Here is a 17,968-nt window from a genome sequence, read left to right on the forward strand (position 1 = left end):
AATCTAATCCTGTTTACATAAAGTAAACCTGCTCCCGAGCAGGTTTACGCCACGGATCTGTTGCTATGACAGCAAGTCCCAGATGAGCTTCGGAGAACCGAAGCGATCCAAGATCACGCGAAATCGTCAACATTCAAATCCGGCTAACTTACTTAGCGAGGTACGAAGAACGGGCCCAAGGAAGCATAGTTAGCCCGTTATTGTTTTCACTGCTGATAAATGATGTGTTTAAGAACATAGAGGGTAGGATGGGGTTTTCACTTTTTGCAGACGATGGGGCAATGTGGGCAAGAGGACGAAGGTTAGACTTTTTGGTAAAGAAAGTACAGGGGGCAATCACAGAAATAGAACAGTGGTCATATAAATGGGGGTTTAAATTCTCAGCTGAAAAGACTAAAATAATGTTTTTTTACAAGAAAAAGAGTTGGTGTTGACATCAGGGTCAGATTATATTGACAAGAATTAGAAAGGGTAAAACAATTTAAATGTGACATGGACTGTACATATTCGGAAAATAATAGACAAATGCAAGAAAGTGTTGAATATAATGAGGTGCTTAGTGGGAACTGACTGGGGGGCTGATAGAAAATCTTTAAAAGCTATATATACTGGGTTGATTAGGTCAGTATTGGATTATGGGTGTATAGTATATAATTCTGCTGCCAGAACAAGTCTTCATAAGTTGGATAGTATCCAATATCAAGCGCTAAGACTTTGCTCAGGTGCATTCAAAACAACATCTGCAGCAGCAGTACAAGTAAAAATGGGGGAAATGCCATTACAAATAAGAAGAGAGCAACTGACATTGAATTACTGGGCAAGTTTACAAGGACATGGTCAAGATCATCCGACGAAAACTGTTTTCCAACCATGCTGGGAAAAGAGAAAACGGAATTGAAAAGCTTTGGGTGGACAGTGGGACAGAAAGCAGCTGAACTTAATCTGGACAAGATCAACATAAGTCAAACAGTGCCGTTGCCTACAATACCACCATGGATGCTCCCCGATGCAGTAGTAGATTTCACATTGTTAAACAAAAAGAACAAGGAGAGGGGTTTTATTTTAAGTTCACATACAGCACAGGAATATATTAATCAGTATTGTAGTTATGTCAAAATCTACACAGATGCATCAAAGAATACAGCCAACCAAAGTGGGATAGCATTTATAGTTCCTGAATTTAATATCAATGTGGGAAAAAGGATCAGTGACGATTTGTAAGTGTACACGGGTGAAATGGTTTCAATATTGTTAGCAGTCCAGTGGATTGAAGAAACAAAACCACTAAGATCTGTGATATGTTCAGACTCAAGCTCTTCACTGGCCAGTCTGCAAGACAGTCACTCAGACTGCAGACCTGACATTCTGATAGAGATCCAGCAACCATTGTTCAGAATTGTTATGATGGGGCTTATGGTCACATTGTTATGGGTACCAGCGCATCATGGAGTTTAAAGGAAATGAAATGGCAGATAGGACGGCAAAAGAAGCAACAAGGAGACCGATGGTAGATGTGGTTATACAGTATGATACAAAATGAAGGAAAGGTGGCAAAAGCAATGGGAGGAAGACAGGAAAGGGCGATGGTTTTATAAAATCCAAAGGAAAGTGGGGGAAATGAGAAGTACAGGTCGAAACATGAGAGAGGAGACGATTATATCTCGACTGAGATTCGGACACTCTGGTTTAAATAGCACATTGTTTTCAATAGGTAAACACTGTACAGGGGAGTGTGACTGCAGTAGGGAACAGGAAAAAATAGAACATGTTTTATTGAATTGTCAGAGGTGTGATATTGAAAGGAGACGACTGATCAAAAAGCTGGACGATATGGAAGTGAAGTTGGACTTGATTGATTTGTTTCGCACGACCTCTATAAGTGAAAGTTATCAGGCTGTATTTTGGTTTTTAAGGCAGACCCATTTGTTCGGGAGAATTTGATTTATTTATTTATTTTTTGTCATTTCGGTACACACTCCACACCAGTTAGTGGCGGTAATGCACCATTTTGCTGTTTGCCAACCGCCAGTAAACCCTATACAGAAGAAGAAGAAGAAGGGGGCGGAGCAAAATGTGTTAGCAGGAGAGGAGTCGAGCAGAGAGAGCTGCTTTGTCATGAAACGGGAGTTAAGTAGTGAAGTTAGAAGAGAGAAACAAACTAAAGTATCGATCATATACCACTACCAACGTTTGGATCGATATCTGCATCGATCTGCCCACCCTTGTCTCCTGGATCGTAGCTGAGATCAGCGTGAACCACGTGGGTCTCTGCTCCCTGATCTGTTTCCTGTGTTTGGAAAGAGTTCCAGCTTCATCACGGAGTTTCTCTCGGTTTGTGGGCTCATCTAAAGGTAAGCACCGAGCTAACTTTACTGTGAGTTCAGTTCATGTTGAGTTTAGCTCCTGAATGAGGTCTTCTGCTGCTCTCCTCGGTGTCTGTTCACAGTTTATTGTGAACACGTTGAGAGAAGAGTGAGAGAGTGTTTGGAGAAAAACACCAACTAATCATTAGCTCAGCATGCTGGGAGAAGTTGAGCGTTTGCTGGCAGAAAGTTGGAGCAGAAAAGTCTTTTCATTGTCCCTGCAGCTGTTTTTCTGCCTGCACCAAACCTCTACAGCCTCATTTCTATTTAAGTGATAACAGGAAATCAGAGCGATCTGCTGCAGTATCAGGGTCACAATAAACTTTATTGTCCAGCTGCTGTGGATGAACACATGAGAGGAAGTGAACTCCTACAAAGTCTCATTTTAATGAGTCTGGCTGCTGTAAAGTGATGCACAGGAAGATGTTAACAAAAACTAATGAAACAGAGATGAAAGTTCATATTTGAAAGCACTGAAATTTAAAATATAATGTGGTGGTTAATGTGCAGCTCTTGGTGATTTGGTAGAAGAAGAATGTTTTTAATCCTGTTGGGTATTGAATGTTGAATTTTGTTTTGTCTACAGAAAACAGGGGTTTTGTCCACTTGTGGTTCATGACGTAGACTAGTCTGGTCCAGCTGCTTTACCAAACCATAATTTATTTATGTAGCACTTTAAAAACAACATATGGCTTTGTGTGGGGTTCTATTTACATCTCTCATGTGTGGAGAGACTGTGAAGTGGTGATCACGTCCAGGCCATGTTTTATAATCACGGGGGTTGCTGAAGGTGTTGAAAGTCTTGGGTGGAGGAGTAACAGATCATTGATGGTAGAATCCACAGCAGGAGCTGTTCAGGCTGGTGGTGTGCATTGTTAGTTCAGTGGCGTCTTTAGGTTTGTGGTTGGTTCAGTGTTTTCCAGACAGAAGCAGAGTCGTTAGATGAAAACAGTTTTTGGAGTTTAGCCTCACTAAAGCTGAACTTTGAAACTGTCTCTGTCCCCACTCTGAAACACTTCCTGCTTTTCCAGCATCAGCCTCCTTTAGCTTAGCTGTGAACTAGAGCTGGTCATTATTCTAACTCACCCTTGTGTGTGATGCTATGCAGCTGTCCTCACAGAAGCTGATTTCACAGGACGTCACAGCATCTCTATAATAATCCAAACTGTTGGTAATAGGGCTGCCACAAACGATTATTTTGATAGTCGACTAGTCACCGATTATTTTTGCGATTAGTCGACTAATCAGATCATGCATCCATTGGACGTACAATGTACAGCTTATTGCACCAGCATGCATCTGCTCTTATATAACTATCATTAACTTACAGCTTTAAGTGTTTAAGGTATGTGCTAACTAAAAATAAAGACAAGATGATAGTTTATTAAATTTTAATGAAATTTGCAGATTGTTTCGGTGAAGTTTAATAAACTCCTTGCTATCTAAAATATAACGGGACACCGGAGTATATTCTCGAGCAAAATAATTTCCCCTAGGGATCAATAAAGTATTCTGATTCTGATCTCACACTTCTGATAATCAGTTGTCTGCTTCACGTTTATTTAGCTGTGTACAAATTATAACTTTAATCTCAGCCAAACCGATTTACTCAGGAACAAATAAAATACTGAAAAAAGCCAAACAATAACATTTTAAGTTATCTAAGTGACTTATGTATGTTTAACCTGAGTAGCGAAAGACGGCGGTGGGTTTGAAAACAATTTGCCGGGAGTCCGGTGTTCTCACGGGCTGTAGTGAGCCTTGCCCCCGGCTAGCTATCGAGCGAGTGGGTAACAGACGTATCCGAAAACGTCGGAGCGCTTTTGAAAATCTGTGGTGTCTTGATAAACTGAGCAGATATTTGAGGTTTACACAGTTACATTTTCGCCTGAAAATATGTTAAAGGTTTATTTTGTGACCCAGAAAGAATAATAAGAGTAATATTAAAACTAACTAGCGGCCGCCATTGTTGGAAACTGAGCTGGGCTGCGCTATGAATTCTGGGACAGAGCTACTTCTTCTTCTTCTGGGTTTAACGGCAGCTGGCATCCTTGTACATGCAGTGCTGCCATCTTCTGTTTCAGTCTGTGGAATCTTACAAAGCTTCAAACGACGTGTCGACTATTAAATCAGTCGTCGACAATTTTGATAGTCGACGTAATCGTGACTAGTCGACTAATCGTGGCAGCCCTAGTTGGTAACAATCCTGAAAACCTCCCAGTCGGTGTAGTCCAGACACGCCTGCAGATTCTCCACAGCCTCATCAGTCCACTGCTTCAGTGTCTTCACAAAAGCTTTAGAGAGTTTCAGTTTGTGCCTGTTTGCAGGGATCAAGTGAACCATGACATGGTCTGAGAATCCTGATGCAGTGTGAGATGATGACCCTCTTACTATCAGCTCACCTTCTGTTTTGTAGTGCTTTTTTCTTCCTTTTCTTTAAATTAAATCTATGAGGTTCAAATGAAGCACCAAACTACAGTTACTCAGTCAGTGGAGGTTCAGTAGTGCAGTTTTTCACCACTGTTGTTAACTGGAGGCTGACACACTGACTGAAGACATTTAGTTTGAGTGGATTTGAGCTTTCCATCTCAGCTTCTTTTTGTCAAGGATGAAATTCATATAAATATATTTTGTGTTCCAGCTGATCATCAGCAGGAGACGAGCCATTTAGACTCAGCTCAGCCACTACAGAGGAAACAATGACTTCAACCCAAAAGGTGAGCAAAAATATCACTGTTATTGAACCTGTGTGCACGTTACAACTCTCATTGTAGCTCATCATTGTAATGTGATAATATCACCAGAAGGTGGTGGTAACACACCTACAATGTGTTTGTTGACATCTTTGATTCCACTAATGGAGTTTCAGTTTGTTCCACGACTGCATTTCACTCACTGCCTCAGTTTGTGTCTCTGTCACTGCAGGACCAACATGGAGCGAGAAGTCAGCGCTCTCAGGAGGCCGACAAACCTCACAGAAGAAAGGAAGAGAAAAAATACAGCTGTGATGAGTGTGGGAAGGGTTTTACCCGGGCTGTACACTTAGAAACACACCAACTCATCCACAGTGGAGTTAAAGCGTACACCTGTGACTTGTGTGGAAAATCTTTTACTTTGGCTGCTAACTTAAAAAGACACCAACTCATCCACAGTGGAGTTAAAGCGTACACCTGTGACTTGTGTGGGAAATCTTTTACTTTGGCTGCTAACTTAAAAAGACACCAACTCATCCACAGTGGAGTTAAAGCGTACACCTGTGACTTTTGTGGAAAATCTTTTAACCGGGCTGGAAGCTTAAAAACACACCAGCTCATCCACAGTGAAGTTAAAGCGTACAGCTGTGATTTGTGTGGAAAAACTTTTGCCCGCCCTGGAAGCTTAAAAACACACCAACTCATCCACAGTGGAGTTAAAGCGTACAGCTGTGACTTTTGTGGAAAATCTTTTACCCACGCTGAAAGCTTAAAAAGACACCAACTCATCCACAGTGGAGTTAAAGCGTACACCTGTGACTTTTGTGGAAAATCTTTTACTTTGGCTGTTAACTTAAAAACACACCAACTCATCCACAGTGGAATTAAACCGTACACCTGTGACTTTTGTGGAAAATCTTTTACCCACCTTGGAAACTTAAAAACACACCAGCTCGTCCACAGTGGAGTTAAAGCGTACACCTGTGACTTGTGTGGGAAATCTTTTACCCACGCTGGAAGCTTAAAAACACACCAGCTCGTCCACAGTGGAGTTAAAGCGTACACCTGTGACTTGTGTGGGAAATCTTTTACCCACGCTGAAAGCTTAAAAAGACACCAACTCATCCACAGTGGAGTTAAAGCGTACACCTGTGACTTGTGTGGGAAATCTTTTACCCACGCTGAAAGCTTAAAAAGACACCAACTCATCCACAGTGGAATTAAACCATACACCTGTGACTTATGTGGAAAGTCTTTTACCCAGACTGGAAGCTTAAAAACACACCAACTCATCCACAGTGGAGTTAAAGCATACAGCTGTGACATGTGTGGAAAGTCTTTTACCCAGACTGGAAGCTTAAAAAGACACCAACTCAACCACAGTGGAGTTAAAGCGTACAGCTGTGATCAGTGTGGCAGAGCTTTTACTCACAGTGGCCTCTTACAGCGTCATCAAGTTATCCACTCCGGATTTAAGGCGTACAGCTGCCACATTTGTGGAAAAACCTTCCACTGGATAGGCAGCCTAAATATTCACCTCCGCATTCACACTGGAAATGACGTTTACTGCTGTGATCAGTGTGGGAAACTGTTTGTGAAATATAAAGACTTACAAGACCACTTGTTTACCCACACTGTGGGGAGACCTTATAAATGTGACCTGTGTGAGAAGACTTTTAAAGCTCCACGTTACCTGAAAAAACACCAACAGATCCACACCAGAAAGAAACTGCAAGTGCAGTTACTGTGAGGTATGTATTTATATTGTTATCTTCTTGTTTAAGACTGACTGTTTGGATCAACTGTGCTCATTGAACTGTGTTCGCAAGTTAGTAATTCTACTGGACTAAATTTTGGAATTTTGGAAACAGTACATTTGCATAATGACTGAAACCAGCCCACTGAAGGAACAATGGGCTGGGAGTTCAGTTCCTTAATCTTAATTATGCAGATTCTCATGACCATTAATCAACAACCACTGACGGTTATGCAAATGTACTGTTTATAAGATTGGGGAAACCTGCAGTCAGCTGAGACTGAAGAAGTCACTTGGATGAGTGACGAAATGTTTCTCCCACAAAATGATACGTCCAGATGAACAGAATCAATTTTTGGAGGTTTACTTACCTGGATGATTGAGCATGCATCAAGATGGGTTGAAAAACGTTTCTTTCTCGCTGATATAACGGGACACCTCGACGAGTTAAAAAATGTGATCCCCAGATAACACAACTGTCAAATACAAAGCAGGGGAAGGGATCACATTAATCTACAAATCCCTGTATTAAGATAAGTCATATTAGCCCAGTTTATGTTTTTCTTATCATTGATTTTGCGGCGATCGTGGCTCAAGAGTTGGCAGTTCTTCTTGTAATCGGAAGGTTGTCAATTCGAGCCCCCGGCTCCAACAGTCTCAGTCGTTGTGTGCTTGGGCAAGACACTTCACCCGTTGCCTACTGGTGTTGGCCAGAGGGCCCGGTGGCGCCAGTGTCCAGCAGCCTCACCTCTGTCAGTGCGCCCCAGGGCAGCTGTGGCTACAATGTAGCATGCCATCACCAGTGTGTGAATGTGTGTGAATGGGTGGATGACTGAATGCAGTGTCAAGCACTTTGGGGTCCATAGGGATTAAGTAAAGCGCTATACAGACCATTTACCATTGTTGTGAGGAGACCATAAATAGCATCTGCATTTTCTGTTTGTATAGTTCCTTTGCTGTTATGGTGTTCTTGTTATGGATAAAAAGTGTTTTTTTGAAATATAGCAAATATATTTCTATAAAGTTGTTCTATATAGTATGTAAGATAAGATGACCTTTATTAGTCCCACAGGTGGGAAATTTGTTTCGTGACAGCAAAAGTGCAAAGTTATGTAGCACTTAGCAGTTATCTAACTGTTGATATGCAGCATTATTAAATTCATTGTTAATGCAATGGTTGATATGGCACATTGACTTTTGAGGAAATTTTAGATGGCACTCATCATCAGAAAGGTTGCCTACCCCTGCTCTACAACAAAGACATTTATTGAGTCTCAGTACCAGGTCACTTTACTCTAGCATGCAAAGTGCTTTCCCGTGTTGTATAAAGCACTTTGAGTGCTCAGGCAGAGTAGAAAAGTGCTTTATAAGAATCAATCCATTTTACTTGTATTTACTAACTGAACAACAGGAGGGTCATCTAACTAAAACCAATCAGTGTATCCCACCTGACCCCCTCAGAATCAGCTTACTTTTAATAGTCTGTGAGTTTTATTTAAATGTCCTCAAAGTATGGTGAGAGTCTGTCTGCAGCCAGGGTACCAGTGCTTGTTGCTGTTCCTCTACATCAAAGACATTTATTGTAGCCCATTAAGCTGAGTGTTATAATGTAAACAGTAAAATATAATTGGACATTGGCAGAGATGCTCTTTATTTCAGGCCACTTGCAGAGCGACACAGATAGATCCAGTTCTGAACCCTGTCGTCAGTGTGGTGGTGGGAAAGAGTTTTGCTGTGACCTTTGTGGAAAAACTTTCACTCTGCAACAGACCCTAAAAATCTGGACTTCTTTAAATTGCTTGAAGATGTTTCACCTCTCATCCGAGAATCTTCTTCAGGTCTAAGGTCAAATGGTGGAGAGTTCCAGATTTAAGCTCTGTGGGAGTGTCAAGAGGTGATATTTTTTGGTGTCAATGCTGGTGTGAAGATTGTGCTGTTTTGATTGCTTTGCAAATATTCATTTCAATAAATCCAAGGAAATATTTGGTTTCAACGCTCAGTTGATTTTCAGGGAATATTCCAGCAGTTAAAAGTGTTGATAAATGAACTCGAGTCTCTAAAAATGGGCTAAAAATGGGCTATAGGAGATGTGAAGTGCAAACATATGTACATTGTGTGTAATGGGATTTGGCAAGATTGAGAGATCTGCCGGACATAAAGAAAAATGTAAATACGAGACTGACAAAAAATTGATAATAAAGACTTAATGAAGCAAAACAGCAAGTTGAAAATAAGACACGCAGAGATTCAGCAGAGAGAAGTCGCTCATTGTCTGAGCATGTTAAGAATATAATGATTAAAGTTCATTTAGTGATTTTTTTTTTTTTTTAAATATATACAGTGCAATGGTGCTCATTAAGACTTGGCCCTCCATATAATAATGGGGTAAAAGAGTGAATTTGGCTCTATGATTGAACTGAATTATTGAAACTGACATGTAGAGCTGCAGAGGGATTTCCAAACATGCTTACATATCATAACCAGTTAAAGTCAGGGTGCAATTTTCCTGGGCCAAAAGAGTCTGAACAGAATGTCCCAGACTTATATAATAAGTACAAAATGACAGGCTGAGAACTGTTAGATAATAGTGTAACCCATGTGAAATACAGGGCTGCAAAATCCCTTTTTGTTATCTAAGGCTATAGCCTGTTATTGTCACAAGGGGGTGCTGTAATGCACTTTTGTGTTCTGACAACCATGTGTCTAGTGCGCAGGAAGCATTACCTGTCTCTTACTGTGAGATCTTCCCTCTCTGATGGCGGTCAAGTGTGTCAGAGCTCACCAAAAACTATCTTGGTATGCAATGCTGCAGCCCGGTTAATGAGACCAGATTGTTTTACGTATAAATGCTAATAAGCCACTCTTTTATTAGTCCCCGAACTCTGACCACAAAGGGAATAAGTCTGTCGAGTTATTTGTGTTGGAATATCCCAGTTTCTCACATGCCTTTTGTTAGCTACCTCTTAAGTTGAATAATGTATTTCACAAACCGATTCAGCTCAGAAACATTTGGAAAAAAACATCAAATTTGGTGTGTTGTTTTACTTTTCTTGTTATTCTTTACAGTGTGTTATAAGTGTTGAATGCTTTGAGCTAAAGGTGTTTTACTGCCGATGCTAGATGTGATACTAGCTGCTAATAGCTGTTAGCTACCCTACCCCCACGAAGCCATATTCCGATCGGGGAGGTATTCAGATAGAAGCACTAGCTCTGTTTATATTAGAATGGTTAGGTCTTAATAGAAATGAGCATATTTCAAGTTTAATAGTACTTGCACTGTGAATTAAGTTACATTTGCTTGTAAGCCTTATGGATGAATGACACATTGATTGCGATGACTGTTTACATTACTGTTTAAGCTGCTGATGTTCTTTATTGTGATATAATTGTGATAAAATAGTTGATACTGGTACAAACAAGTTACTGTAACTCTTGTAACTTGGTAAAGCTAAATGGAATGTCATTTGTTATTAATACATTTGGAAAAGAAGTTAATGAGTTCATGTTAAGAACACAAGATGGAAAAGAAATTCATTGTTCTGCACTGTTTGTGTAGATTGTTTTTTTTGAATTGATCTTGGAATAAATGTAACCCGTGAATTCTCTGGCCTTTTCAAACATAATTTTATTAATTTATATCATCAAACTGAACAGAACTTGGAAAGACTGTCTAAACTGCCCATCTCGCTTGCTGACCGAATAAATATCATTAGGATGAGCACTTTACTCAAATTTTTATTTTTGTTTCAATGTATCCCAATATTGGTCACAAAAACTTTTTTCAAGAAAATAAACCAGTTAATTTCTCAGTTTATCTGGAACAAGAAGACACCCAGAATAAAAAAGCCATTTCTCCAAAGACCCAAGATTACAGGAGGAATGGGGTTGCCTTGCTTTCAGCTCTATTATTGGGCCTGTAACATACATTGTATGTCATTCTGGGGTGGGGAACATAGACCTGATTGGGAACGGATGGAAAGTATGACTTTTTTCTCTAATACTCTTAAATCTTTGGTTCATTCAAATTCAGATCTGGGTTAGCATAAATGTAAAAATTCAGTAGTGTCCAACTCACTAAAGATTTGGTCTCTTATTAGAAGGCATTTTCATTGGGGTCAATGTTCAATCTTTACACCATTAATTCATAATCAAGCATACACCTTGATCTCAGGATCCACATTCCAGCTATGGACTTCCAAAGGGATACACACAATTAAGGACCTGTTTATTGATAATCTTTTTCCTTCGTTTCAACAACTTCAGCAAAAATTTTCCATAGAAAACAGAGATTTTTTCAAGTATTTACAAATACGTCATTTTATTAAGGAAACGTTTCCCAATGAACCACAAAAGCTAGTTTCAGATGATCTGTTCCCGATGAACCCGCTAAAGAAAGGAGCTATTTCCAAGATCTACAACCAACTTTCGCAAATAGACAGTACAACTACATTGGACCACTTGAGAAACGCTTGGAGTGAGGAACTGGGCACTAACATCACTGAAGATCAATGGACTAAAGCTCAAGAACTGGTTCACTCCACTTCTGTCTGATGCAGGCACGGACTACTACAATTTAAGGTCCTTCATAGGCTCCACTTGTCTAAACTGAAGGTTTCAAGGCTGTTTCCAGGGGCGGACTCAGGATGTGATCAATGTGGCCAGAATTCTGCCTCATCGTCACATATGTTTTGGGCATGTCTCAATATCACCACCTACTGGTCTAAAATATTTAAAACTTTTTCTGATATTTTAAAAAAATGTTTTTTGTTTTTTCCCCTCCTTTGTATAGACTCATTTAGGTATATAAATATGTATGTATAGATATAGATGTGTGATTGTTTATATAAATGAAAAACAAACAAACAAACAAATGATTTAGATCACGAACTGCTTAAACAGTTTTGTAGAGGTTGCTGGAACGAGCTTGAGGAGAAGAAGCACCTTCATTTCCAGAGTTGCTCCTCTTGCTACGTACTGAGGAGGATTGGCAAGCAGCAAAGTCCAACCGAATGAAACAGCACTTAGGCATTTCTAAGCCTAAGGCGCATTTAAACTCCCTTGAAGTAGGAGAGTATGTCACAGATGATACAGACGTAGCATATAAGTTACAAAGGAAACTTGCAGAGATACAAGCTCAAGTGGCTTCGCTGAAAGCAAACTCTGACAAGCCAAATAAGAAAACCAAACCTAAGTTCAAGCTTCTTCCCAAAGAAAAATCTGACCCAAGTGAGTCTAAGCTCACTAAGAAGCCACGCCCATGGTACTGCTTCAGGTGCGGCGAGAATGGTCATATTGCTCCCTCTTGCAGCAATGAACCAAATCCTGAACTATTTGAAATGAAACGTAAGGAGTTCAACCAAAAACGACAAGCCTGGGAGGAACAGAATATGTCAGCTTTAAACTAAAATCAATTCCTGGGGAGGGACTACCAGGAACTGAAAGTAATCATGAACGTCCGAAACCGGAACCTCAGCGTAAAGCATCCTCTCTCAAGCAGCAGCACGACCCCAGATTAGGTTACCCAAGGGACTTGTAGCACAGAAATGTACAGCAAATGTTACCGTGACGGGAGTCAATTGCAGTTGTGTCCTTGACACTGGGTCTCAAGTGACCACAATATCCACTTCATTTTACAACACCAATCTTTCAGAACATCCCATTCAGCCCATCAGTGACCTCGATGTTGAGGCTACTAGTGGCCAAAATGTTCCTTACTTGGGATACATACCCATCAGCCTCAAGTTTCCAAAAAGCTTTATTGAAACTGAGCCTGAGGTTTCTATCCTTGCTTTAGTAGTACTTGACCTATGCTCTAACTGTGACCTGCCTGTGCTGATTGGGACAAATGCACTTGATGTTCTGTACTTCAAGGCTTTTTCAGCCCTTGCTGGATCCAAATGGTTTTCAGTAATGGATCCCAAGTCTGGTTATTACCAGATTGAGATGGAGGAATGATAAGCCCAAGACAGCTTTTGTGTGCCCTTTGAGATTTTACAAGTTTAACTGTATGCCCCAGGAGATCACCAATGCTCCCAGCACCTTCCAGCGCTTAATGGAACGGTGTATGGGCAGCCTCAATCTGAAAGAAGTTCTTGTGTTCATGAATGACATCATCGTGTTCTCCAGCACTTTGGAGGAACATGAAACCAGGCTTCTAAGTGTCCTTCAGCAACTGAGAAAATATGGGTTGAAACTTTCTCCCTAAAAGTTCTCCTTTTTCCAAAGTTCAGTGTGATACCTGGGACACATCGTGTCTAGCAAAGGTGTAGAGACTGATCCTGAGAAGGTCAGAGCTCTCAAAACCTGGCCAAGACCCCACACGCTCAGTGACCTCAAATCTTTTCTAGGCTTTGCAGGGTACTATCGACGGTTTGTGAAGGACTATTCAAAAATTTTCAAACCCCTGAATGATCTTACCAAAGACTACCCACCATACAGGAAGGGCAGAAAGGTAACCTAGCGGGTACTTGAACCCTAAAGAGCCTCTTTCCAGCTGTTGGACCCCTGCTTGTCAAGAAGCTTTTGAGGTAATCATAGAGAAACTGACATCAGCCTCTGTGCTTGGATATGCTAACCCCAAATTACCATATATCCTCCATACTGATGCAAGTACCTCTGGGCTAGAGGCAGCCTGTATCATGAACAGGATAGTGAAGTGAGGGTTATTGCCTACGCGAGTAGAGGACTTTCACCCAGTGAACGGTATCCAGCTCATAAACTGGAATTTCTAGCATTAAAGTGGTCCGTTGTAGACAAGTTCCAAGATTATCTCTACGGGAATACATTCACGGTTTTAACAGACAACAACCCATGGACCTATGTTTTGAAGGCGTTCCCAGGCCAGCCGAGAGATATAATCTCTCCAGTGTATCCTCGGTCTGCCCCGGGGCCTCCTCCCGGTGGGACGTGCCCGGAACACGTCACCCAGGAGGCATCCTTGTCAGATGCCCGAACCATCTCAGCTGGCTCCTTTCGATGTGGAGGAGCAGCAGCTCTAGTATGAGCCCCTCCCAGATGGCCGAACTTCTCCCCCTATCTCTAAGGGAGAGGCCAGCCACCCTTCGGAGGAAGCTCATTTCCGCCGCTTGTATCCGCAATCTCGTTCTTTCGGTCACTACCCACAGCTCGTGGCCATAGATAAGGGTGGGGACATAGATCGACCGGTAAATTGAGAGCTTCGCTTTTACACTCAGCTCCCTCTTCACCACAATGGACCGGTGCAGCGTCCGCATCACTGCAGCCGCAGCACCAATCCGTCTGTCGATCTCTGGCTCCCTTCTCCCATCACTCCCGAACAAGACCCCGAGACACTTGAACTCCTCCACTTGGGGCAGGAACTCATCCCCGACCCGGAGTGGGCACTCCACCCTTTTCCGGCTGAAAACCATGGCCTCAGATTTGGAGGGGCTGATCCTCATTCCCGCTGCTTCACACTCGGCTGCAAACAGGTCCAGTGCGAGCTGGAGGCCTTTACCCGATGAAGCCAACAGAACCACATCATCCGCGAAAAGCAGAGATGAGATTCTGAGGCCACCGAAGTGAAAGTCCTCCGCCACTTGGCTGCGCCTAGAAATCCTGTCCATAAAAATTATGACCAGAATCGGTGACAAAGGGCAGCCCTGGTGGAGCCCATCACCCATCGGGAACGAGTCCGACTTATTGCCGGCAATGCGAACCAAGCTCTTGCAACGGTTGTATAAGGATCGAATAGGCTGTAGCAATGGACCAGACACCCCATACTCCCGCAGCACCTCCCACAGGACACCCCGAGGGACACGGTCGAATGCCTTCTCCAAGTCTCCAAAATACATGTAGACTGGTTGGGCAAACTCCCATGCACCCTCAAGTATCCTTGAGAGGATAAAGAGCTGGTCCAGTGTTCCGCGACCAGGACGAAAACCGCATTGTTCCTCCTGTATCCGAGGTTCGACTAGCGGACGAACTCTCCTTTCCAGCACCCTGGCATAGACTTTCCCAGGGAGGCTGAGGAGTGTGATCCCCCTGTAGTTGGAACACACCCTCCGGTCTCCCTTCTTAAAGATGGGGGCCACCACCCCGGTCTGCCAATCCAGGGGTACTGCCCCTGATCTCCACGCAACATTGCAGAGGCGTGTCAACCAGGACAGCCCTACAACGTCCAGAGCCTTCAGGAACTCGGGGCGGACCTCATCAACACCAGGGGCTCTGCCACCAAGGAGTTGTTTAACTGCCTCAGTGACTTCGCCCCGGAAATTGGCGGGTCATTCCCTCATCCCCAGACTCTGCTTCCTCCTCGGAAGACGTGTCAGTGGGATTAAGGAGGTCCTCGAAGTATTCCTTCCACCGCCTGACAATTTTCTCAGTCGACGTCAGCAGCGCTCCACCAGCACTATACACAGTGCAGGTAGAGCACCGCTTTCCCCTCCTGAGACGCCTGACGGTTTGCCAGAATCTCTTCGAGGCAGTCCGAAAGTCTTTTTCCATGGCCTCTCCGAACTCCTCCCACACCCGAGTTTTTGCTTCAGCCACTGCCCGAGCCGCATTCCGCTTGGCCTGTCGATACCTGTCGGCTGCCTCCGGAGTCCCACAGGCTAACCAAGCCCGATAGGACTCCTTCTTCAGCCTGGTGGCTCCCTTCACCTCTGGTGTCCACCATTTGGTTCGGGGATTACCACCACGGCAGGCACCAACCACCTTGCGGCCACAGCTCAATGCAGCAGCTTCGGCAATGGAGACGCTGAACACTCAATGTCCCCAGTCTCCCTCGGAATGCTGTTGAAGCTGTGCCGGAGGTGTGCGTTGAAGATCTCACGCACTGGGGCCTCTGCTAGACGTTCCCAGCACACCCTCACTACGTGTTTAGGTGCAACGGGTCTGTCCAGCATCCTCCCCCGCCACCTGATCCAACTCACCACCAGGTGGTGATCAGTTGACAGCTCAGCCCCTCTCTTTACCCAAGTGTTCAGAACATATGGTCGCAGGCCTGGTGATACGATTACAAAATCGATCATCGACCTGCGGCCTAGAGCGTCCTGGTGCCACGTGCACTTATGGACACTCTTATGTTCGAACAAGGTGTTCATTATGGCCAAACTGTGTGTTGGGAAGCATTAATGTAACAAAGTATTCTGCAGGTTACCTCTGTGGTGGCCATCTTGTTTTCCCAGTAAAGAGGAGGCTCAATTGCAGCTCTTTTATAGGCCAGTCTGATTTGAGAAGGCTGAATTGAGAAGGCGTGATCTTTAGAGTATTTAAAGGGGGGCAGGAAATGGATTTGCGGCCATTTTTTGAGAAGTTGCTGTCTGTATGTGCATGATATTGGCAAGAGACAATAAATCAATTATTTCAGTTAAGATAGAGTGAAGTCTGATGTTTCTCTCACCACACCTCCTGCGTAACAGTGGTGTCAGGAGTGGGATTTGGTTACGCAGATGGAGAAAACACGCTAAATGAGAGGTGTAGGACGTGGAAGAAACCGTGGGACAAGGAAAAGCCCCCTTGCTGACATGGAAGAACGAGAAGGTAGACAAACAATTGAGCCAGATCCACCACCTGAAGGAGCAATGGCTGATGAGGATGATTTTGAACCAGTAGTACGACCTAAGCAAACTGCAGTTGGTGTCGTGAGTAAAGAAGTTTCTGAACTGGATATCTTTGATGAAATTAGAGAATTTATGCGGCATTCCAAAAGAACAGAAACAATACTGTTTGAACAGATTAAACAACTGAGCGACAATATACCAAGGCTGCAACATGATGTATATTCTGAACTTCATCAGCCTTGTGTCCAGTGTGACATTTCTACAGCAGCTGTTTTCCCAAAGCAAGAGGCTGGGCAACTGCCTCCACTATCAGCTGTGCAACCACCTCACGGAGCCACTGAGCACCAAGCTGAGCTGCCTCCTCCATCTCAACCACTGCATGCACAGCCTCAAATGCATGTTGTTCAACCTGCTCCAGTGCAGAGAGCAGAAATACACCATGGAGGTGAGCCGAGAATACCTGACTTCAGGGAAGGTGAGGATCCTGAAAGTTTCTTTGTACGATTTGAACGGATAGCTAAAACGTGGGGATGGCCACAAGTTGAGTGGGCAGCTAGAGTGGTCACTTTGTTGACTGGAAAAGCCCTTGAAGCTTATGCTGGCATGGATGAAGAACAGTCTGACTCTTATGATGCCATTAAAGCTGCAGTGTTATCCAAGTTTAATGTAACAGAGGAGACCTACAGATACCGGTTCCGGAGCACCAGTGTACCAGTGGGAGAGAGTGTGTGTGAAACCTACAATCGGATAAAGGGACTCTATAAGCGATGGATGCATCCTGACAGTCGGAGCAAAGAAGAGATTGGCAAAACCATTATTTTGGAACAGTTTCTTCGCGTGCTGCAGCCAGACATCCACACATGGGTGAAGGAGAACAACCCAAAGACAAGAGAGGAAGCTGCAGATCTGGCTGAACGTTACCTAGCTGCTCATCGTGACCCTTTTAAGTCAAAGATGACTGTGGGGAGACCAAGGTTTGTGGAGGTAAAACCTCCAGGGGTGTCTAGTGTTGAAAGCTTGGACACTAGGGGTGGTAAGAAACCTATACACTGCAGTCAAAGGTACAACCTCATTTGCTATTACTGTCAGCAGCCAGGTCTCGTGCTATTCTCCTTAAATTGCTGGCTGTCTGAGTGGTGTCCCAGAAATGATGTGGGCTTCATAGATAATTGGCAAACCTTCTGGAGGAAACCTGGTCTTGTTAGGAGAGACGACATTCATCCCACTTTGGATGGAGCAGCTCTCATTTCTAGAAATATGGACAAATTTATTAAACCCCCCAAAATATGATGTGGAAAAGAGGAAATTGCTTTATTGCTACAATATATTAGATAGCATATTAATCAGCATTAATATTATCTCGAATAGCTTAAGCTGGCTAGGTGACCATTAGTACACGGACACCATAGTAATCAGTTAACACACTGACACCATATTAATCCTTATTCCAGGTGCAGCATAATCACTCTCAGTATTATTATGTCTTTATACACACATTGCAGTCCTGTGCCCATAAAGAGTTGAAGCTTTCCCAGGTAATTAAAGGTCTCAAGCTTCATTCAGCGTGACTGTCTGGGTGACACATTGGTTAAGAAGCCGGGAGCTTAAGGAAGATTGCACACATGCTTACAAAAC

The 17,968-nt window shown here is 43.1% G+C and overlaps 1 protein-coding gene across 1 annotated transcript; it reads left to right on the forward strand.

Moving 5' to 3' along the window:
• The first annotated feature begins 2,314 nt into the window (after nt 1-2,314).
• LOC120441770 (zinc finger protein 347-like) lies at nt 2,315-10,412 on the forward strand. Its single transcript, XM_039617165.1, has 4 exons — nt 2,315-2,351; nt 5,005-5,080; nt 5,289-6,807; nt 8,472-10,412. The coding sequence occupies exons 2-3, from the start codon at nt 5,063-5,065 to the stop codon at nt 6,804-6,806; spliced, it is 1,536 nt and encodes a 511-aa protein (XP_039473099.1). The 5' UTR covers nt 2,315-2,351; nt 5,005-5,062; the 3' UTR covers nt 6,807; nt 8,472-10,412.
• Nucleotides 10,413-17,968: the final 7,556 nt, after the last annotated feature.

Source organism: Oreochromis aureus, linkage group 9 (genome assembly GCF_013358895.1).
Source record: "Oreochromis aureus strain Israel breed Guangdong linkage group 9, ZZ_aureus, whole genome shotgun sequence".
Taxonomy (NCBI): Eukaryota; Metazoa; Chordata; class Actinopteri; order Cichliformes; family Cichlidae; genus Oreochromis; species Oreochromis aureus.